Below are 23,812 nucleotides of genomic sequence, written 5' to 3'. Positions count from 1 at the left end.
TCTAGGATAAAAAACTAAACCCGTAAGGCAATAAGGGACTAAAGAGCTTTCATTTCATATATAATTCAGAAGCGCCAACTCAAGAATTTCTAAGAAAATCGCAATTTTCTGCAACACTGTTTATTCAAAAGAAAGTTCGCACAAATTTAGACCCTACTTAAGTTGATGTTTTCCGATCTGGTGAAAACTGTCCAAACTTTTTTGTCTAAGTTGAAATTAAAAATCAGAATTTTCTTTTAGGGGAGTGTAGGGTAAAATAGTCCTTTAAAAATAAATGTCAAAAAACACATCATTTTTTTTATGTGAGTTCTAACAGAAAATACATAAGTTTAAAAACACTATTTCTTCTTCCTTTCAATTCATCTATATTTTTCGTCCTAATATATACGTATATCCTTCGCTGGTCTATATTAGATAGCAAACTATTTGCAGAACAAATTTCAACAGAAGTAAAATAGAACCAAAACAAGTGCCTTAAACATTATTGGTCTGGTGGCCAAAGACGAAAGAGAAGAGTGCTCAGATGAAGCTCGAAAAACTTCAACGATTAGCGACTATCTCAATTACAGGTGCAATGAGCAGTACACCATCGAGTGCACTAAATGCTTTACTGTACATGCTTCCTCTGCATCAAATTGTACAATTAGAAGCTGAAAAGATTGCCTTGAGGATCAGAAGATCCGAAAACCTCTTAGGAGGTGACCTTAAGGGTCATCTTAGCATTCTAAAAAACTTCAGTATAAACTTCCTAGTAATAAACAATGAGGACTGGATGGAGAAAAATACAATTTCAATAGACTGTTCAAAGTAATTGATCCTGGGCACAATACATGGTCGAATGGAAGACCAACACTTCGTTCAGGATCCATTAAGTTTTATACTGACAGCTCTAAATTGAACACCCATGTGGGAGCAGGAGTTACTGGCCCTGGGATAGACATATCGATTCCCATGGGAAGTTGGCCATCCGTATTCCAAGCGGAAGTTCACGCAATTCTAGAGTGTTCTGTAATATGTTTGCGTAGGAACTACAGACACTCAAATATATGCATAATGTCCGACAGCCAAGCAGCTTTGAATGCTCTGAAGTCGGCAACATGCACTTCAAAACAAGTTTGGGAATGCATTCAGTCCCTCCAAATATTGGCTTGTCGGAACCAAGTTAACCTATAGTGACTTCCAGGACACTGTCGAATAGATGGTAACGAAAATCCGATATGCTGGCGAGACTCGGATAATCGAGCCGGCTTACAGGACCGGAACCTTTTGCAGCTTACCAACTTCTTCTCTTCGCATGGAGCTGAAGGTATGGGAATCTATGAAAATAGAAACCAATTTAGGAACGCAACTAATGCCAGGCAATCGAAACGTTTTATCACTCCGAATGTTTCCATGACTCGCAACATCTTAGAATTATCTAAAAGAGACCTAAGCACTTATACGGGTCTCATTACAGGTCATTGTCCGAGTCGATATCATTTGAAGCTTATAGGAAACTTCAGAATGATCTATGTCGCTTCTGCGACATAGAAAAAGAAGATTCGGAGCATCTGTTATGCCGTTGTCCGGCAATTTTTCGAACAAGACAAAAGTTCTTCACCAAGGGGCTTATAGAACCACTTGAGCTTGGTAGAACAAATCCCAATTCGGTGATGCATTTCATTCGAAAAGCTGAGCCGTGTTGGGGAGAAGCTGTTAGTCAAACAATGACGATCACTTCCAATAGCGATACGCCATAATGACATAGCAAGAAAAAAAAGGGGAATATATTACAATAGATCAAAAAAATGGTCGCAGTAATAAAATATACCCGACAAGGAAAAAAAAAAAAAAAAAACATTAGCACGTCTTTCGCAAACTGAAACAAAAATGAACGAATTCGGCGAACGTGCTTGTTGATTTTTTTTTTTTGAATAAGCTACAATTAATGTGGGTACCGGTAGTGATGTTGCTTTTACATCTATGCGAAAAAAAAACAATTATTCTTAACGACAAATGAGCAATTTCGATAAATTGGGTAAATAGGGGCCCTCCTTAGCCGTGCGGTAAGACGCGCGGCTACAAAGCAAGACCATGCTGAGGGTGGCTGGGTTCGATTCCCGGTGCCGGTCTGGACAATTTTCGGATTGGAAATTGTCTCGACTTCCCTGGGCATAAAAGTATCATCGTGCTAGCCTCATGATATACGAATGCAAAAATGGTAACTTGGCTTAGAAACCTTGCAGTTAATAACTGTGGAAGTGCTTAATGAACACTAAGCTGCGAGGCGGCTCTGTCCCAGTGTGGGGATGTAATGCCAATAAGAAGAAGAAGAAGAAGAAGCCTTGTAAAAATAAAATGTCAAAAGTTCATAAATTTTTATATGAGAGCTCAAGCAGAATATACATCAAACTTATTGAAACTTATTTTAGTCCGCCGACTTAAGAACAATCAATCAAATTATGAGTTTCTGCACATTGCAATGTTTGTTTGCAAGCCAGTTTGTGAGAATCGCAACTCAATTTTATCGATGTTTCAGCATCTGGCTGAAACTTACAAGGTTTATTTAAGGTTATATCTACATATATGTAGATGAAACTATTTGGCAAAATATTGGGATGGGGAGAGAGGGGCAAAATAGATCTCCAGATATAAATAATGTTACGAAACAAGATAATCGTAACCACACTTCTTAGATTTGATTATTCCTACCCAACTGGCAACTAATCTAGTATTTTTATGGTTTTTTATCTGTCAACAATTAAATCCTTCACAATCTCTCAATCTCAAAAAATAACGTGAACTAGTCAACTAGTCACATGTCATTTCTATAATATTCCGGCGGAGGTATTGTAAACTTAGCGCTGTCTTAAACTCCCGTTCAAAAATATTGTTCCACCAAAATAAATGCTTTAGCTAGTTTCCATCCATTCGGAAGTGAGAACATTTGTTTTGGTACTTCAACACGGTAGTCTATTCCTCGGTGAAGAAAGCAATAGATAGATTTCTCAAAAAGTATTGCAAGCTGTTACTACCCAAGTACTACTTCTTAGCAAACCACACCTTATGGTTGGCTGGAAATATGTTCATATAAGGTTAGTAAAGATTTCAAGAGAAAAAGGCTGATATTTAAAGCATCATTTTTACAATCAACTACACAGTCTTGTTGAGGTAGTCAAGCACTTTCAGGTGGTGTAAATAAGGCCGAGAATAAAACACCTTTGCTTGGTAATCTTTTAATTAATTGATTAAGCGATCTACAATTTATATATTTTATCTATGAGTGTAGAAACGTGTATCCTAAAATTTGAAGTATTTTCATGAGGGGTGTGTTTTCTAATCGTCAGACAATTGATACTCTATCCTATTCAATAGTATACACATTACATTGTTACGCTCTCCGTGTAAAAAATCGGCTCGTTGTAGAAAAAAAAGGTTTTTCCCGTATTGTGCAAAATGAATGCAACTTTGTTAAACTTTGGAGTGTTTTTCACACAGTTGTGTAAACAAAGAATCAATGGTATTCCATTACCTATGAGATAAAATTGTCCAACCCTTGAAAATATATACACCTGATTAGAACTGGTATAGTCCATTCAGTCAAACATTTCGTTTAGATTGTATCTCTGTAATATTAGCTAGCAGTTTAAAGGTTAGTAATTCAAAATGCATGAATGGTACACGGTTTGACAATAAACTTGCAGAATTTGGTTTAAACTGATAATGATGGAAGATGAAAGAGAGTTATGAATACCGCACAATCGCTACAAGCTACAAAAACAAGCCTATGGTAACCTGATGCAAGTAGGTACAAAAGAAAAATATAATCTGAGAAGCAGCTCCACCAACAAGCTATGTTTAAACGCTACGAAATTGCTCATTTGCCGTTAAGAATAATTGTTTTTTTTTTCGCATAGCTGTTAAATCAACATCAGTACCGGTACCCACAGTAATTGTAGCTGATTCAAAAAAATATCGAATCCGTTCATTTTTGTTTCAGTTTGCGAAAGGCGTGCTAATGTTTAAGGCACTTATTTTGGTTCTATTTTACTTCTGTTGAAAATTGTTCTGCAAATAGTTTGCTACCGCCATCGGGGGTGACAATGGGTCTGGGGGTGAGAATGGGTCATCGCTCTCACCGGCAGCCTGGCGGTCGTAGAGCAAAATCGTTCAAAAAGGTCTCTTATATTTTAGCCTTCTTGCCCTCAGATACATTCAATATTTCTACAAGGTTTCTAAGTAGTTGAAACAGTGACCCATTCTCACCCCCATTTGACCCATTGTCACCCCCGACGACGGTATCTAATATAGATCAGCGAAGGATATACGTATCTATTAAGACGAAAAATATAGATGAATTGAAAGGAAGAAGAAACAGTTTTTTATTAAACTCATGTATTTTCTGCTAGAACTCACATAAAAAAATGATGTATTTTTTGACATTTATTTTTAAAGGACTATTTTACCCTACACTCCCCTAATGGAAAATTCTGATTTTTAATTTCAACTTAGACAAAAAAGTTTGGACAGTTTTCTCCAGATTGGAAAACATCAACTTAAGTAGGGTCTAAATTTGTGCGAACTTTATTTTGAATAAACAGTGTTGCAGAAAATTGCGATTTTCTTAGAAATTCTTGAGTTGGCGCTTCTGAATTATATATGAGATGAAAGCTCTTTAGTTCCTTAATTGCCTTACGGGTTTAGTTTTTTATCCTAGATCTGTTGGTGAAAAATATTCCCTTTGGAAAAACGACCATTTTTTATCGAAAAAGTCATTTTTCTCCTAAAGTAAACAACTTTATAACCCTATTAACCACTTGGTATAAAGTACTAACTGCGTAGAAAAAGCGTGCAAAATTTAAACAAAATCGGTCACTCATTGCCAAAGTTATTGCATTTTTTTGGTTTTGGCGATTTTTGAACAATAATTTTTGAAGGGCCGTTTTACCCCACTTACCCTCAAAGAAAAAATCTGAAAATTTGCAAAATGCCTTCTCTTACATATATGAACAAACCCTGAAAATTTCATCCAAATCGGAGAATATCGATACAAGAGGGGGTCGCGCTTCTCGCGAACTGGCTCTTAATAAAATAAAGTTCAAATACGATACTTTTGAACTATCAAGTAAACCTGTAGACGTAGACTTTAATAAATAAATAACGAGCTCTATAACTTGATATCACATTAATTTCAAATAATGGAAAATCTGGCAAATAGGACTGATATGCGTTTGCAGGCTGTATTCTGATGACCCGGGTAAATAAATAGATTCTCAGCGCCAATTAGCGTTCAAAAGTTCTTTTTTTGTTGGATTTACCTTGCAAGCGTTGCTGAATCAACTCATCCTTTTGGTGCAACAAAATCTCGTATTCAGTCTTTTTATTGAGCAACTCCTGAAAAAGGGACAATCATTAGGTGCTAAAACTCAATTCCAAAATTTGGTGTTTTTCTTACCTCCTCCGTTTGCAGTTTCTCATTCAGCAACTGTCCCTTGGTTATCAGTTCACGCTGAAGCAACTGCATATTTTCGTTCAGTTGGACGACGGTTGAGGCGTTCTCCTTGGCTGCGGCATGCTTCTCGGACAATTGCACATACTTGGTATGCAGCTGTTGATATTGGTGGGAAAGGGATTGCTTTTCGGAAGCAAACTTTTCCGAAACAAGTTGCATCTGCTGGTTGAGATTTTGTACTTCCATTCGTTTAGCATTAAGTTCTTCAGTGAAGCTCTTGAGCATAGCACCGTTATGATTTTTCTCGTTGTTCAATTCTTGCCGAAGTTCTTTCAACTTGGCATGCAACCCAGAAGAAGCAGTATGTTCTTCAAGTAGTTGATTTTCCTTTTCTTGAAGTTGTTTTTTCAGTTTCTGCAAAGGATCGGATGGGTCATTCCACTCGGATGGATCCTTAGTCAGAGTATCCTGCTGCTTATTAAGCAGGAAGTCAATTAAAATTTGTATGTCATTACGGGGAAGGTCCGCCTTGGCGAGAATTCGCACCAACGATTGAACGTTGGCAGCATCCTGGACCTCAGCAGCTAACTGTTTGGTGATCAACTCGTTCTTCTTCTTCTTGTTTGGCTTCTCCTTACTGGGTTGAACGTTGACAGTAGCTGGCTTCGGTTCAATGGGAGCGACGGCGACGGCGACAACGGGAGCTACAGCAGGGACAATTGGGATCTCTTCGACTCGACTGCTTTTCGGCGATTGTTTAACATGGTCTTTATTCTTGTTTTTGCGTTGCTCTTTTGGAGCCGATTTGGTCTTGGAGTCTTCTTCCTTCTGAAAAACAATAAGTTGTAATGAAATATAAACTCATTTAACTAATTTCAATTGACAAATACCTGTTGACGAGCAATTTCGAGGGCGTCCTTCGGGTGTATCTGTTCAAAATGGTTTATCTCTTGAGCTGGTTCCTGTTTGACAAGAACTGGTTCTGCTTTATTAACAAGAATTCCTCCCTTCTGTTTGTTCTTCTTGCCATGGCTCGGTTTCTCCTTTTTCTAATTAAAGTAAAAGAAAAAAGTGTAATAATTAATATTTACACGTGCATAGTACAGACGGCGCTTTTAATATTGTAATTTATGTAATTTAAAGTTAGTTGCAATCATTATTAGCTACTTTTAATTTGAAAATTACAATCACTCAATATCAGGATACAAAGTTTACATTGCGACGTTGAAGAAGAGGAAATAATCAGGAATTGAATTGAAATAGACATTTATTTTTACCTTATTCTGAGATTCAGTCAGAGCAAATGCCTCCGTCTCAACGTACTCGACACTGGCATTAACCTTCTTCTTGGCATAGGTCAATGGGTTGATCTCTTCTTCCATTTGGCTTCCGGAAGTATTGGAATCACTTTCAACCTCGCCGGAATCTAAATCGGAATCCTTGACGGCGACCTTTTGCTTCTGTTGTTGGGGTTTCTTGTTCATTTTTTTGCTCTTCTTGTTCGCATTATCTTTACCGGTGGAGGAAGATTTAGAAGTCCCGGCAGTGCCAAGAATCTTCTCACGCATTTCGCGTTTCTCCTTTAGTTCCTCTTCGAATGATTTGCTTGATAGTGGTTTGAGCAGGAAGAAATGCAGTCCCAAAAGCACGGCTAAGGTCCCAACGAGAATTACGACGAATATAAATAGGTCCATATTTGCATGATTCGTTTAACGAACAACGAGTTGAAAATACGACGATTCCGGTCGAAGTAAATGGACTACTACACGATAACAAGTACACAAACACGAAGCGGCGCAAGCACCGCGAGTCACTGAAATGAAAAAAAGAAATGACGGTTTAATTGGATTTTTTTTGTAATTCAATTTTTGGAGATACTCAATTGAGCGAACATCGTCACTTGACTGATACGAAAATATTGCATTGAACAGGAAAACCCAGCGAAGTTCATACTAATTGAAAACTTTGTAGGCTCAATAGCAGTGTACGTTTGGTGGACATGCTCCGATCAAACTAACTTGATTATGGAAATATGATTCGTTGATCAAAAAACTTGCGCTGTATTTGCACAATTTAAAGACGAAGCATGTAGGTATGTTTCATCAATCAAAAAGAAAAATTAGATCATCACCCCGAACGTCATATGTGTTTTGTTTAATGTTATCGAGAAAACGTAGCAGTGGTCGAAGAATAAGCCTATAAGCCGGAATGTTTGAAGAACAGCATCAGCACTGCACCCGTCATAGTCCATCCACCTCCCACGACCGTTTTTCGACCCCCCCCCCCCCCCACACACACACACACACACACACACACACACACACACACACACACACACACACACACACACACACACACACACACACACACACACACACACACACACACACACACACACACACACACACACACACACACACACACACACACACACACACACACACACACACACACACACACACACACACACACACACACACACACACGCACGCACGCGTCGGGACAGTTGTCTTATATGTTTGCATATTTGTATCGCAAACTCCAACAAATAAACCAACAGCATTCAGCCGCTGGATTCCCCTAGTTCCTGACTATTCTTATCATTCATTCTACACGCACGTATCAAGCAAATGTGATTATGCAAAAACCAATCTTCATTAAATTAGAAAAACCAGCATTTTTATCTACGGCCAGCAGTAAACCAGCAGCACGATCCTTCAAAACAAATGAATATAAATTAAGCAGTATAGCTCGGTCTTGTTGATGTAACTGTGTTTGTCTATTTACCATCATCATGCCGAAACAATTTAATTGATGTTACAGACATAGCCCAATGAAACGATCGAACTCTGCTGCTCAACATCACCAGCCTGGCGCCGCACCGAATGAGCAATTCATTCTAAGCCCGTTCTATTGAATGCAGCAGCACGACTATATGCGTAACACGTTGGAAATCCCGTTGCTCAATCAGTCAATGGACTCGTCCGTCAATTTAATCTATCAAGTTGTTCGTCTCTCGCTTAATATTTTATGGCCTTTCGCACACACCAGTCGCATCTTACATCGTAAGCTTTTTTTTAGCGTATAGGACCTACATACCGGTCATTTGTTGACCAGAGGTTTGTCGGTTTGTCTGTTCGTAAATTTACCGTTTCTCATAAGCGACTCTCACTCTCTCGCGTTTCGCAGCTTTCAACTCAAATTTAAACTGAATCGACTCGTTAAGTATTGAATCATCATGGCAATATGTTAATTTGTAGTGAAAAATACCATGTTGAATTAATCATAGAAATGAGGTATGTCATAGCCCATTAAAATGTCATAAGGCCCTAGTCTTAACGTAGTACAAATTACCACCTAGATTTAATTCGCGTTAGAGCACAGCAATGAATGGAATGGCGTATACTGATATCAAGGAGCACAAGATAAGCAACAATCAGCTGATGCCGTCAAGCTATAAGTAGATCTAGGTTCGAGTTTATTTAAAACCCAATTTATCCACCTAGCGCTAAGACTGTCTTTCCCGTAATTAGCCGAGATCCCTCTGTCGAAAGGAACCTACTGCATTAAAAACGACCCAAGTACATTGACACTGTGTAATACAGTATATTGCCAGTAGGACAGTCATGTGTTCAACGTTTTCTATTCTACCCGACGCGACTATGCTTGTCGGCAAGCAAAGCAAACCTGATGACGATTACGGCTTTTTCAGTCCTACGCTATATTCACCATACTCACGCCGCACAAATGTTTCACAATTTTCGAGCTATGATGAGCGAATAAGCAAAACGGCCATTACCAAGCGTGGTAGACTTGACCGTAAGGCTAGTTGTATGCGAATGCGATGTACAGTAGGACCAATTCAAAGAATTTGAATCGAAAATGCGGGCTTCATCACGGTGCAAATTTCAATAATTTTGGTTTATAATTTTTGGTGGAATTTATAAAAAATCTTATTTAGTTTTTATGGCAAAAGCGAAACAAAAATCGCTTAAACAACATAGAATTCGTATGTCATCAGTTCCTTCTTCTTCTTATTGGCACTACATCCCCCACTGGGACATTGCCGCCTTGCTGCTTGGGGTTCATTCAGCACTTCCACAGTTATTAACTGTGAGGTTTCTAAGCCAAGTTACCATTTATACATTCGTATATTTCCTAGACCGGACCGGGAATCAAACCCAGCCACCTTCACCATGGTCTTGCTTTGTAGTCGCGCATTTTACCACACGGCTAAGGAAGGTCATCAGTTTCATCAGGTCTTAAATCATAATGTAGATACATAAATGTTAATGATGTGAACTCTAAACAAAATTTTGCTATTTTCGTTAATGATGAAGCCATCGTTAGATCATGGTCTTGAAAACTCATGATAAATACATACAGCATCCGTTCGCTAACTGGGCTAAAACACCAGCCCAGTTAACGAACGCCGCTTTTTAACTGGGCTGACGAGGGAATTCACGATGCATTGTTGTGATCGTGTTTTACATGAAGCTTAGAGAATATGCCATTCCGAGTCCCCTCGTCAACGAGTCTTTGTTGTTGTTTTTTGACGGATAACTGCTTTTTAACTGGGCTTTGGCCCAGTTAGCGAACGCCCAGTTAAAAAACAGTCCAGTTAAAACGCGCCCAGTTAGCGAACTGTTGCTGTATTTTAATAATATGTATCCCTAAATTAGGTCAAACCGTCAAGAAGAATCATAACAAAAATATTACTTAATTTTTGATTAATCGGAATTCGTTCCACTGTGCAAAACCAAGGAGAGTTCATTCGCTTCTCCTTTCTGCGGACATCCCTCGTTAGGTTAGTAACCATTTCCCATGGGTTCCCAAGCGTTCATTGATTTGTTTGTTATGAGGTGCTCTTGATACAACGGGAAATCTTTGTATATTGTGTACACTAGAGTCGGATTTAACCCCTTCATACATAATTTGATTTTAACCCTTTATAAGGCAGTGGCAACTATGGCATTGTCTATGCTGCCTAATAAGACTCTAGACCAGTACTGGTAGTTTTCGTGACTGTCATGTGAAAGCGAAAACAGTTGCATTTTCATTTTCAAGAGACCAAATGAAAATGTAGCGGGCTCCCTGTCCCATGATGGGAATGTTGCTTTGTTTTGCTCAAAATTTCTAAATAGATCTGTGCAAATAACGATGACTAGTCGATAAAATAATTACATTATATTGATAGAAGAAACACCTTGTTCACAATAGTTTGATGCGCTTTCATGAAATACAAATCCGTGAAAAATTGGCAGAATTCCTTTCATTGTTTATTGTTTTCAATGAAAGCGGGAGAGAATAAAATGTAAATATCGCCTGACATCCCTCAATGAAAATGAAAATCTCAGTACTGCTCCAGACAGTAATAATTAGCAATTATTGAATTCAAATGAGAATGAAAAAGTCTCTCACTTAACTATCATCTCTATATACATATAGCATACCGCGAGATTTTTTTTCACAATCTGCCATGATAAAGAACTGATTCTGGAGGCTATATATCATGATAATTTTTTGCCTTTCGCGTATACCAAGTATGTATACGTAAAGACTATAGGATCACTCCAAAACCGAACTTTTGATAGAAGGCTCAGAGACCCATAGTGTTATATACCAATAGACTCAGATCGACTAATTGAGGTGATGTCTGTATGTATGTATGTGTGCATGTGTACACACTTTTTGTACTTAGCCTTATCCGATTTGGTTGCAACAGGTTGCATTCGACGCGTAATCCTAATTTTTCGTGCTCTAACCAACTAAGCTACGAAGGACATCCGTCGGCCTTCGCAACCTAGCGGCTATGTTTGGGTAATGTTTTTAACCAGTGGCGTTTCCCTAACCTCAATATACCCGTTCACTGAGTCTAAATTTAAGGATTGGTGTGCGGTAATGCCTAGAATAACTAGATTTTGATAAGTATAAACGACTCTGATAATTTTCTTTCCCATTTAGGCTATCAAAATATCAACATTTTCACTTTTTGGGCAGTGTAAAAGGCAGGTAAAAAGTGAGGTTACGCGACGCCACTGTTTTTAACATAACCGCGAGTAGACGTAGGACTTGTATAAACGTAACGTATCTACATATAACTTTTAACTTTTGGATCTATGGAGTTTGATTATAGGTATAGGTATGCTGTGTAGAATTAATTATTAAATAATTTTTAAGAAAATGTAGGGCATTTATAGATTTTTTTTTTAAAGTTTATTTAAAGTTTAAAAATTCTATTAAGAAGTTTTTCAGACTTGGACAAAATGTGCTATTTTAGAGGAAACTGTCCCGTTTTCCAAACAAAGAAATACAGCACCATTTTCGTTGCTTCTTTTTGCTAACATTGCAAGTAATTTAACCAATGCCAAGCTCCAAAAAGTGTGTCTACAAAATTATGTACACATACACAAATAACAGACATCACCTCAATTCGTCGAGCTGAGTCTATGGGTCTCCGAGCCTTCTATCAAAAGTTTGATTTTGGTGTGGTCATATAGCCTTTTCGTCTTTATGGGGCCCTCCTTAGCCGTGCGGTAAGACGCGCGGCTACAAAGCAAGACCATGCTGAGGGTGGCTGGGTTCGATTCCCGGTGCCGGTCTAGGCAGTTTTCGGATTGGAAATTGTCTCGACTTCCCTGGGCATAAATGTATCATCGTGTTAGCCTCATGATATACGAATGCAAAAATGGTAACCTGGCTTAGAAACCTCGCAGTTAATAACTGTGTGGAAGTGCTTGATGAACATTAAGCTGCGAGGCGGCTCTGTCCCAGTGTGGGGATGTAATGCCAATAAGAAGAAGAAGAAGAAGATATAGCCTTTTCGTATACTTAGTATTAGAGAAAGGAAAAAAACTCCTCAAATTTGTTAATGTTTTAAAAATTCTTAAAATTTTCCAAGTTTATTGTTGCCCCCCAAATTATAATGTTTGGGCTAAAAATCCGAATATATTTGTATCCGCCTAAATAGAATTTGAAAAAAGTTTGCGATATTTTTACGGTATTTTTCGCTGCCCTTCAGTAATATTATTTTGTGCTGATTTTTTCAGCACAAGAAAATTTAAAGAAATTTTGCTAGTTGTCAGCGATAAAATTGTTATGGTTGTATCAGTTGTATGCATTGTGGGTGTAATGGGAATTACATAAAAACCCTTATTAATCCACCTAACGCCAATGGTGTAATTCATGTGCATTATAGTGTATGTTGAGAAGCAAATTTTAGAAAGGTCGAAATAGCATATTAAGAAAAGAAGAATCATGATTTTCATCATTGCACATTTATATTTGTATTCTTTCAATTCAGCAATTTGTGAAATAAAAAAAATCTAGATTCTTTAAAAAACAGCGATTTTATAATTAATTCTGACACATTACGAGCGATCAGATCAATTTTCAACAAGGAAACAATATGTTCGGATTCCCCGTCGGATATACGTGTAACTTGTTTCATTTTCATTCTCATTTTGCAGCTTTGGTGGGACCATGGGAGAGCAAGTCAATCCAAGGTCGATAATAGCGAGGGTAATGGCAGAAGATTTTTTGCAGTCCACTTGAAAGCCACGGATAGAGAGAGATAGAGACATATAGCCTATGATATAGGGAGGTTATCGAGATATAGAAATCCCAAATGTTTGTAGATTGAAGGGACCGAGGAAACCATCAACGCTATCAACAGGAGAGCTACAGTACAGCGAGGTGCAGAGAGTCGACTGTATTAAAACCAAATCTAGGGTACTTATTCAAAAGGACGTATGAGATTTTGTAAACAAAGATTCAAACGTCGATTTGTCCGATCTCATGGCACTCCCACGCAAACCAACACAATTAACAGGTAGCCGAAGCCTCACCCCCTATCTGTCTATGGTGATGGTTTGCGTGGGAGGGCAATCAGATCGGACAAATCGACGTCTGAATCTTTGTTTAGAAAATCACATACGTCGTTTTGAATAAGTACCCGAGAAATGTTGCTTGTGTAATGTACTGGGATGGGATCATGTGTTGTGTACCCACCAAAGGATATATGTTTGTCTATCTATTTAATCAGCTTCAACATTGTGCATATGAATTCAAAAAAAAAAAAAAAACTTTTCAATGAGCAAGGCCGGAAACACCCAGCTGGTTTTTATACAGAGGCTCAACGAAACTATTGTATTAATTGACCTTTTCCGTTCTTATTTAAATGTTTTCGCTCAGTCGACGTTAACTTATTAAAAGTTAGATTTCCCAAATAACAACATCCAACAACATTTTCAAATATTTAGATCAGAAAATAGGATATTTTTTAGAAAAGTAGCCCTTAAATAAGCTAATGTGCCATCCAGACTACGAGCTATGTATATCATTTTATATAGTAAATCTTGATATGAAAAGTCATATGCATTATTTCCTGTGACAACTGCGAACATTTATATCAAGTAACTCTATATCAAGTGTAGTCTGAATCGTAGAATAATTCTATGATCCAGACTACACTTGATATTAAGTTACTTACTTACATTTGATAGATATAAAACTAGCCTAAATATTAGCAAAAGAGAGTAATAAAAGAGTCTCTCATTTGGACATTCGACGTTTTTAAGAATCATGCTAGAATTGATCTATAGAATCGATTGAGACAACTAAAACCCCAACTTAATTCACCGAGTGGTGATACTGCCTTTCTCGCATTTAGCCAAGACACCAACCTTATATGGCGCCTATAAAGTAACTTCGGAAGTGGTGCGCTGAATAGCGCTTCGGGATATTAAAACAGCGCACCCCTTCCGAAGTTAGGTTTAACGTACGGATTGTGAGAAAACTCCAACTTCGCTAGCCCCCAATTTAGGGTTTCAACTGGATTGAGAATATATAACATCATGGGTCTCCGAGACTTCTATAAAAAGTTCGATTTTGGAGTGAAATCTCGCTTATCTTTTCAAAAGGACCTAAGTAACATTTTTTTCATAAATTAATTTGAATACTGCAATCAATAGCTTTCATGTTGTTCTGTTAATTGCGCTATTCAAATAATTTCATGAAAAAAAATGTTACTTAGGACCTTTTGAAAAGTTAAGCGAGAAATGATAACCTTTCAGTACAGCTTTGTTGTACGAGAAAGGCAAAAAGATAATAAATTGTTTCTAACGCAAAAAGGCAATCAGAACTTTCATTGCAATATGGGATACATAGGAGTTGGAAACCACTGATCATGACTATCGTGAGAACGCTGGGCCTCAAATCTCACTCGTCAATTTGCTTGGGCATTTTCCGGTTTTGCCTATCGATTGAGATTGTACTTTTTTGCATAGCAAATATTCGTGAAAATCACTTTAAAACCGTTAGTATCACATCGCTGCGGAATGTACAAAAATATTCAATTTATACACAACACGGCCGCCATCATGCTTCACGGTATTCAGGGCTGTCTCTCTCTCTCCAGGGGATAGGCGAAAGAATTTTACCATTCGTCGACGAAAAGTTTGTTTCCAGGTTTCTTAACTGATCAGCTTCCAAGAATGCGAGACGAAGCACTGCGTTGTTGGCACTTCCTCAAATTAGTTATAAACTTATCTGCTCAACTCGGTTAATCACTCAATCTTGCGAGAAGCTTGAAAAGCTCAAACCGAAAGGGAACTGGCACTTTTAGATTTTTCTTTTCGTTTGTCTTCGCCCTATCGGAAGTGGGCCATTTGCCGGAACGAGCCTCACCTTTCTATGCTGCTGGTGGATGCAGGAGCAGAGCTTCCACGTCCTTAGAACCACCGGCTACGCGAAACAATCAAATCACTTGATCTCCACCGTGAAAGCCAGGATTAATGAACACACAGAAAAAACTGTCGGAAACAGAACGATAGCGATGATGATCAAACGGCTAGTGACAAAATTATTACACTCTTCGTCGCCGCACACGCAAGTAAATTGACCACGTAGGAGCACAACACATTCGAACAGCGTCAAGACGAGAGAGAAGTAGTCGCACACACACAACGCTATGGCTAATGGTGGATTCTGCATATCGTGATTCTTGTTGCTATCTCTTTTTAACTCGTTATGGTTTTGTATAGGTCTTCTCATTCTTCTGCTCTGTTCAAATATGGGCACTAACATTTTTCGGTAAAACGTAAAACGCCTGAGTAACGGGGGTTTGTGTTTTTCCCCGAAAATAAAATGTTACGACGTTACACGGTAGCATGCAAGTACCCAATAATGGGTATTTTCATACCCATTTCAAACAAAAGCGGCATAAACTCATTTAATGAGTAAATCGCTTTTACTCATTAATGAGTACGTGCTCCGAACTTCAAAAAATGGGTTTTTATGATTCTTAATCATTGCTTAGGAAAAGGGTAAAATATCCTCATTTTATCAAAATGAAAGGATTGAGGTTAGGATAAATTAGATTCAATCCAAATGAAATACAGTCGCGATTCGCTTGTTGGGCCACGACCTCGGCCCAACTAACGAATTCGGTTTTTTAGTTGGGCCAACTGACAGCCATTTGAACACGTGTATTTCGACTTGAACATCACAAATGATGTCCAGTGACGCCCAATCCCGTTTTCCGTGTTTACATTGAATTTTGACGTACGGTTGCTTTTTAGTTGGGCCATGGCCCAACCAGCGGAGGCCCAACTAAAAAGTGACCCAAGTATTAAAATCCCAACCAGCGAATCCCGACTGTATTTACTTTGTGAAGTAATTTTGAAACGCATGAAAATGTTCATTTTTTATTTATATCACAATTTCGAAAATCAACAAATGAATAACTTATATTCTATACATTCAAGTACTCAACCTCCTCGTCCCTTTCCTCAAACCAATCCGGTTCGGAGGCTTCGATTCAGACCGCCCTTGACCAGGGAATCAATATTCGAGCAACGCCTAACAATATACTCTTTGCCATCAACAGAGTTTGTTACTGACATATGCACTTCGCAACAAGCCTTTGTCAGAACCCGAAAGCAACATAACAAGAATCATTTCCATTGCATGCTCTGATATTTACGAAAATACGATGCTACTTTCGTAATCAGAGTTAGATTCTCGAATATTTTCATAATAGCAGAAACTACGATAGCGTAAAACCGAAATTTGCTGTAAAGATAATGCAAAATAACGGTATGAAAAGTTGGCAACAAAATTGTCTTCTTTTTTGTTTCTGACAAAAAAAATCGGTTCTTGGTCAATATCATCTCAGACAAAAACAAAGCATTGTCGTTGATTCTCTTTTGTCGCTTGTTTCGCAAGCGCATCCAAGAAAAAATGATCCCCCGCCCTTGACTGTTTCTCCTGATGATGCAACCGGCAACCTGGATGATGCCCCCATTAGAGCCCCTGTTGGGACCATCCTTAATCGATGAGACTGGCAATTCTGATGTGGTCTCGGATCCTCGGATTATTTGGTAATGAAAATAATACCCATTTTATGACATCTCAGTATAATTTCAAAAAATGGGTGAATTTGCCTTCTTTAATGGGTTTTCCAGACCAATGCAAGATCTTTACTCAGGAAAATCGACACATACTTTATGGCACAAATCCATGTATTTTGAAATAGGCATATCATGCGTCGACGCATACTTAATTGCATACAAATTCACACATGGATACTATGACCCACATGGATAGTATGTGTGAACACTCATGCAATGCATGTGGGTGCATGAAATATATACGTCGAAAATATGGAATCCATTTCGCTAACCCCATTGCAAAAACCATATGTGAACTCATGAATATAATGCGGAGTTTTTTTTGAGAATATTGACTTAACCTCAATTATTTGACAGTTCACAGAGCTTGTTTACAAGGTGTTACAATTAAAATCGATCAGCTGGAAATGAAAATCCGTAATTTTCGTTCAAAATCATTTTGATTGATATTCTAGTGATATATATGCTTTAATTCCTACCATAAATCAAGACAAAATTTTCAAAACGACTTATCTGCTTTTGTAAACAAAGATTAAAACAACGAGATTTGTCTATCTGATAGCCCTCCCACGCAAACCAACACCACCAATTGGTAGGTGAAGGTTTCCGCTACCTGTTGATGGTGTTGGTTTGCGTGGGAGAGCTATCAGATTCGTCAAATCGTCGTTTGAATATTTGTTTACAAAAGCAGATAAGTCGTTTTGAAAATTTTGACTTGAAACCAACCACAGCAGACATCAATATTCTTATAAGTCCTATATAAGAGGTAAGTTTCATTCATCATACAAGAATATAAACAGTTAAAAGTGCCGACACTCGTTCCAGCCACCAAAAGTAGAGCCTAGCTCCGGAGATTCTATGACGAGAACGAAGGTAGGCGCCGCTTTTGCTGGTTGAACCGTCTGAATCTGAGCGTGATCTTTACTTGTAATTTTTCTTTTCTTACAGATTGTGATACTTGAATAATTTCTATTATAAAAACCACTTCCGTTCACTTCAGACACTAGATTTATTCTGCAGATCAAATTCATTTTTTCCATAGCTTGCTTATCTACGATAAACACCACATCTTCCTTTTTATATATATATTTTTTTTATACATTTTGTTTATATACGATTCTGAATTACATTATTATTTAAATTTAGTTACATTACATAATCTTTATAACGTCTAGGTATTTCTCGAATGCGTGGACCAAATGGCAATCCTTTCATTACAGTATCATTTTCTTCATCATTGAAACCTACAAAATCTTCTTCAGAAACGATACTGGCTTCATTTCCGGACGATGAGCATTCTCTTGATTCTTGATTTGTTGGACTCCGCGGAATAGAATAGTACATCTTGTACTTTTTTCAAATGACCGACATTTCTTTCAAATTGTTTACCGGTTCCTAGATCTTCGACTGTTGCTTTAGGACCGGATCTTTGCAATACAGTATATCTGTTGCGATCAAAGGTAGTTTGCAACTTATTCGATGGTGTTAAGTGTTGCATCAATACAGTGTCCCCTTCGTGAATACTAGATTGCTTCGCATGTCGTCTTGCATCTTCGCACTCCTTCCCCTTTTTCTTTTGTAGCAAATCTCGATCCCGATAGTCAGAGCTTGGTACAGCAGTCTCAATATCTTCAATAGATGGAAGCTTAGAGCGGATCGTTCGGCCGAAACACAATTGTGTTGGCGTTTTTCCGGTAGACGAGTGTGGAGTAGTGTAATACATTATCAAATAATCTTCTAAATCCTTCTTCCAGTTCCTTTCCAAAGCGTGGCTTATTTGTAAACGTTTTAATAACGATCGATTCTGTCTCTCCACCAGGCCATTTTCTTGAGGCCAATACGGAGCGGAATGGTTCAAAAAAATTCCGTGAATTTTACAGTATTCTTCGAATTCTTTACCGATGAATTGTTTGGCGTTATCTAGAGTTATTGTTCTTGGATAACCAAGCCTGGTGAAAATTCGATTAAGCCTCATCCACGGTATCTCGGAAGTTATTCTCGTCATTATTTCTACCTCCTTGTATCTGCTAAAATAATCAATTATTACCAGCAGATATTCTCCCGATGGAAGTGGACCCATGAAATCAATCGCAATATCAACCCAAGGTTTCGATGGCAGTTCACGCCGACTCATTGGTACAGGTTTGCTCGGAAGTCCAACCAATTGACATCCTTCGCATTTCACAACACAGTCTTTTGCCTCTTTGTCCATAGAAGGCCACCATGCTCGATCCCTCAAACGTTTTTTCATAACTGTCCCTCATGCGCAAGCTGGATCATTCTGTATCGTAAAGATTTTGGTACTACTAGTTTATTTCCTCGAACCATGGTGTCTCCCACAAATCCTAACTCGTTCTTGAATGGTTCAAACGGCTTCACTCTGGGATCATTCCAATTTCCAGATTTCAAACTTTCTTTTACAGCAATAAGTTCTAAATCTGCATGCGATGCGTTTTCAATTTCTTCTACGTCAATTGCTACTGATTCTTGAATAGCTAGAACCATAAAACTACTTTCCTGTTCAAAATCTTTTGAATTTTCAGTACAGGCAACCAATCTGGATAAGGAATCCGCTACGTTTCCACTACCCTTTCGATATTTTACGGTAAATTTAAACGATTGCAGTCGTAGAACCCACCTTTCAATCCGAGCACAAGGAGTTGAAGTTGGTGCAAATATGATTTCCAAAGGCTTGTGGTCTGTTTCAAGCTCAAAGTTTCTTCCAATTAGGTACACTGCAAACTTTTCAACCGACCAAACTAACGCCAGTGCTTCCTTTTCGGTTTGACAGTACCGTTTCTCAGTGCTAGTTAAACTTTTGCTAGCATAACATATTATTCGCGGTTCAGTATCAGACTCATCTTTGAACTGTACTAATATAGCTCCAAGTGCAACAGGAGATGCATCAGCTATTACTCTCGTTCGCAACGTGTTATCGAAATAGCAAAGCGTTTTTACATCGGAAATCGCCCTCTTAAGTTCCTCAAAGCAATGTTGATGTTCATTTTCCCATTTGAACTGATTTTGGGTACAAATCAGTGACCTAAGAGGAGCTGTTTTCGTAGCAAGGTCCGGGAGAAATTTTCCAAGATTTATTCTGCAGATCAAATTCATTTTTTTTCATAGCTTGCTTATCTACGATAAACACCACACAGATAAATAGAATATTTCTGCAAAATGATTGGAGGAAACGGCTGTATCAATATTCTTAGATGCGCGGCCCGACAAGTGGCCCGGAAGAGTTTGCCTTGGCAATATAGTTTTAAGAGTAAATCTCAGGCTTCAAATAATGAAATAAAACCACAAAACTAAGCCGATTACTATTCAATTCAACTTGAAATATGAAAAAACAGTAATGGGTCGGGAGGTTCTTTTTGGGGCAAAATGAAAGGTATACAGTCGCGATTCGCTGGTTGGGCCACGACCTCGGCCCAACTAACGAATTCGGTTTTTTAGTTGGGTCAGCTGACAGCCATTTGAACACGTGTATTTCGATTTGAACATCACAAATGATGTCCAGTGACGCCCAATCCCGTTTTCCGTGTTTACATCGAATTTTGACGTACGGTTGCTTTTTAGTTGGGCCATTGCCCAACCAGCGGAGGCCCAACTAAAAAGTGACCCAAGTATTAAGATCCCAACCAGCAAATCCCGACTGTACTTCCGAATGAAATTATCCGCCTTTTTCACAGTGTGACCATTTGAATTTGACAGTTATAAAGTATCATTTTAAAAGTTCAAATTTTTAATTTCAGAGTGACGTGCTACTTTTGAACCATCGTTGACGCAAAAGTTGGTGCACTTTTATTTTAAACATACACAACTTTTCATTTTAACCAATGGTTTTTTAAATTTAATTAATGGTTTTTCTTTCTGTGTAATTATTCGCAAAACAGTTTTTCCGGAAGCTGCTCCAGAGACTAATGGGCCAAACACAATTGGTACGTTTGCGTGCGTTTTGACAGTTTTTCCATGGGAAAACTGTCAAAACGCACGCAAACGTATCAATTGTGTTTGGCCCATAAGGCTTTGGTCCGATTCGCGAATTAAAATCAAATTAAACTTAAAAATGACAGTTCAATAATTCTCAAATAACCCTGCTCGCAGAGCAAGATTACTTTTGACAGATGTTGAATCATTTTTGATAGATGTTTTGTTGGTCTTGCTGGGTAGCACCAGCCATTCTTATGAGCGGGGGATTTCATAATTTCCGAACTGTCACTTTTAAGTTGAATTTGATTTTAATTCGCGAATCGGACCAAAGCCTAAGTCCATGTAAACAAGCTCTGTGAACTGTCAACCTACGTCATCATGCACTGGTCTATTAAAGAGTATAAGACTATCTGACGTTTATCGGCTTTCACTTGCATGCGCACAGACGAGATATGGGCCAAACACAATTGATACGTTTTGACAGTTTTCCCATGAGAAAACTGTCAAAACGCACGCAAACGTATCAATTGTGTTTGGCCCAATAGGGTTTGTTTTCATACGGAAACGCTTCCGAAGCGTCCACTTTGTTCCACTTTTTACGAAAATTGAGTAACTTTTCTGTGGGAAAAAAGAGACGGCAATACAACTTCACTCAGTCTCTGAGTGATTTGAAACGGGTGTGTAGTACATGCGAGAGTACATGTACTGTCACAAAATCTTAGACCCCCTCCTTCCCTAAAACCTGTGACATCATTTTTGAACGACCCCTTTCCGTGCGCGTGCAAGAGAGCTTGCTGACGTCCAATCAACTTTATCTTTCAAGCGCATAAGAAGAATAGGATACACACCCGTTTCAAATCACTCAGAGACTGAGTGAAATTGTATTGCCGTCTCTTTTTTTCCTACAGAAAAGTTACTCAATTTTCGTAAAAAGTGGAACTACTCAAAATTTGAGTAGTTCCACTTTTTACGAAAAATGAGTAAGATTTCCGTGAGAAAAAAAGAGACGGCAATACAATTTCACTCAGTCTCTGAGTGATTTGAAACGGGCGTGTAGGAAAACAAATCCTATCCCGTCTATGCGCTTGAAAGAGAAAGATGATAAGACGTCAGCAAGCTCAAGAGAAAGATAATTATTAAACGTCGCCGAGTTGGCCTGTCCCTTGTCACACGTGTGTCACACTTGTAACGCTCGGTAAAATAGAATTTATTTCGCTTTTCTGTTCTGGCTGCCCTAATTTTGACTGTCATCATCCATCATCATCATATGACATGACATGAAGTCATGTTTCTTTAGTGCTGTCCATTGATCAGCTCGAAGTTGTTCCTGTCCTGCTCGTTCTTTTTTGTCAACAAATGGGCATGAGCAGGAGAGGGAGAAACTTCGAGTTGCTTCAAGCTCTCATTGGACAGCACTTTTGTGTCATTCGTTTATCAAAACAACCAGAAGGAAAGTTTTCAGTGAAAAAAAATCTTTCTCAAATTCATGATAAACTTGATTAATTTGTGATACAGAAAAAAGAGCATATTCCCAATCAAATCGGCATTTTTAAGATTACTTTTGCAATAATGCCGGTAGGTACACATTTGTTTACTATAACTTTCAGATTAGTCATCATTGCATACAGGCCCAACAGGGTGTGTCTTGGATATGAATGGTCGCTTATCTCTTACTTCTTTTTGGATTAGGCATATCATTCTCAAATCAAAGAATACAGTCAATCTGTGGGCAATATGGCAGTTCTGCCATTGCGTACACAGGCCAGAGGACCTGCTCCTACGAACGCCAGCATCGAGCAAGATATCATCGACGAATCGCTGTACTATTTCAAGGCTAACGTCTTCTTCCGGACCTACGAAATAAAGTCTGAAGTAGACCGGGTCTTGATTTATATCACCCTGTACATTACGGAGTGTCTGAAACGCCTGCAACGTTGTTCCAACAAAAGCCAAGGTCTCCAGGAGATGTACACGCTAGCTATTTCCAAGTTCGATATTCCTGGCGAGGCCGGATTTCCGCTAAACGCGGTGTATGCAAAGCCAACGTCTACGGCTGAAGCGGACTTGATGAAGCAATATTTGCAGCAATTACGACAGGAAATCGGAATTCGGGTTTGCGAGAAAGTTTTCTCCGGAGAGGATGGAAAGCCCAGCAAATGGTGGCTCTGCTTTGCTAAGAAGAAGTTCATGGACAAATCACTCTCCGGACCAGGGCAGTAAAAAGAAACTTCACTCAAGACAAGGTAATGTGCATTTAAAATGATATACCTACTACCTTGTCTTTTGATTAAATAATGGGAAAAGCTCGCGGCATTTAAAACGATGCATAATGTAGAATCTTCGAAATGCCTTGGTTTGGGGATTATGTTATTCGAAACAGTATTTGCTTTTCTTTTATCGTTGTTCGTTATCTATTGAGCGATTTCGGCAAAACCCGGCCAGGTCTAATGATTTCACTTGAATTTGAAATGGTCACTAAAGTCACTATTTTTGCATTGTCTGTTGGGAAAAGGTTTAAAACAAAAATCATGTTTGTACCTATTATTATCATCCAAATCAAATGTGAATTTGGTAGCAATATATTTAATTTAGGAAATATGCACCTAGTGTGTTGTGAAAATCTTGAGGTTATTTCCTATTCATAGGCCTGGTAGCGAGTCTTTTTTTAGTGACTTGGACACTATTTTGAGTATATTCACTAAAAAGTCGCTATTTGCACCCAAAAGTCACTATTTTTAGGAAAATGGTCACTAAAGTCACTATTTTTGCATTGCCTATTGTAAAAAAAAATATTATAGAAATCATTTGTACCTACTATTATTATTAACCAAACCAAATGTGAATCTGATAGCAATGTAGGTATAAAATTTGGAAAATATGCACCGAAAAAGTTCCAAATGTGTTTATTTCCGATTCATGTCAACTATGATCCCTTTCTCCACAAGTGGAATTTTTTAAAATGCGAAAAGCTGACCTCGACCGTAGTTAAATAACCGGAAAAATCGTATTTTTTTAAATTTCTTCATTATTTTAATTA

General features: G+C 38.3%; 2 protein-coding genes across 4 annotated transcripts in view; one reads left to right on the top strand and one right to left on the bottom strand.

The window, feature by feature from the left end:
* LOC134225775 (golgin subfamily B member 1) overlaps nucleotides 1-15,336 on the bottom strand; it is a 33,020-nt gene extending 17,684 nt beyond the window's left edge. The window contains exons 1-5 of one of the 3 annotated variants that reach the window (XM_062706129.1): nucleotides 15,119-15,336; nucleotides 6,709-7,244; nucleotides 6,322-6,480; nucleotides 5,435-6,259; nucleotides 5,298-5,373 (exon numbers count right to left, since the gene is read on the bottom strand). In XM_062706129.1, the coding sequence (XP_062562113.1) occupies nucleotides 5,298-5,373; nucleotides 5,435-6,259; nucleotides 6,322-6,480; nucleotides 6,709-7,125 (1,477 nt within the window). In that variant the 5' untranslated portion in view covers nucleotides 7,126-7,244; nucleotides 15,119-15,336. Of the gene's footprint in view, nucleotides 1-5,297; nucleotides 5,374-5,434; nucleotides 6,260-6,321; nucleotides 6,481-6,708; nucleotides 7,245-14,871; nucleotides 15,055-15,118 lie in introns of those variants that run through there. The other 2 variants (XM_062706131.1, XM_062706130.1) reach the window with 2 other exon arrangements.
* Nucleotides 15,337-22,108: 6,772 nt separating this feature from the next.
* Nucleotides 22,109-23,081, top strand: LOC134227225 (actin-related protein 2/3 complex subunit 3). Its single transcript, XM_062708575.1, has 2 exons — nucleotides 22,109-22,350; nucleotides 22,465-23,081. The coding sequence occupies exons 1-2, from the start codon at nucleotides 22,345-22,347 to the stop codon at nucleotides 22,993-22,995; spliced, it is 537 nt and encodes a 178-aa protein (XP_062564559.1). The 5' UTR covers nucleotides 22,109-22,344; the 3' UTR covers nucleotides 22,996-23,081.
* The last annotated feature ends 731 nt before the right edge of the window (nucleotides 23,082-23,812 follow it).

This window comes from Armigeres subalbatus, chromosome 3, assembly GCF_024139115.2.
Source record: "Armigeres subalbatus isolate Guangzhou_Male chromosome 3, GZ_Asu_2, whole genome shotgun sequence".
NCBI lineage: Eukaryota > Metazoa > Arthropoda > Insecta > Diptera > Culicidae > Armigeres > Armigeres subalbatus.
The sequence above is the reverse complement of the archived record's forward strand: the minus strand, read 5'-3'. Positions and strand labels throughout refer to the sequence as shown.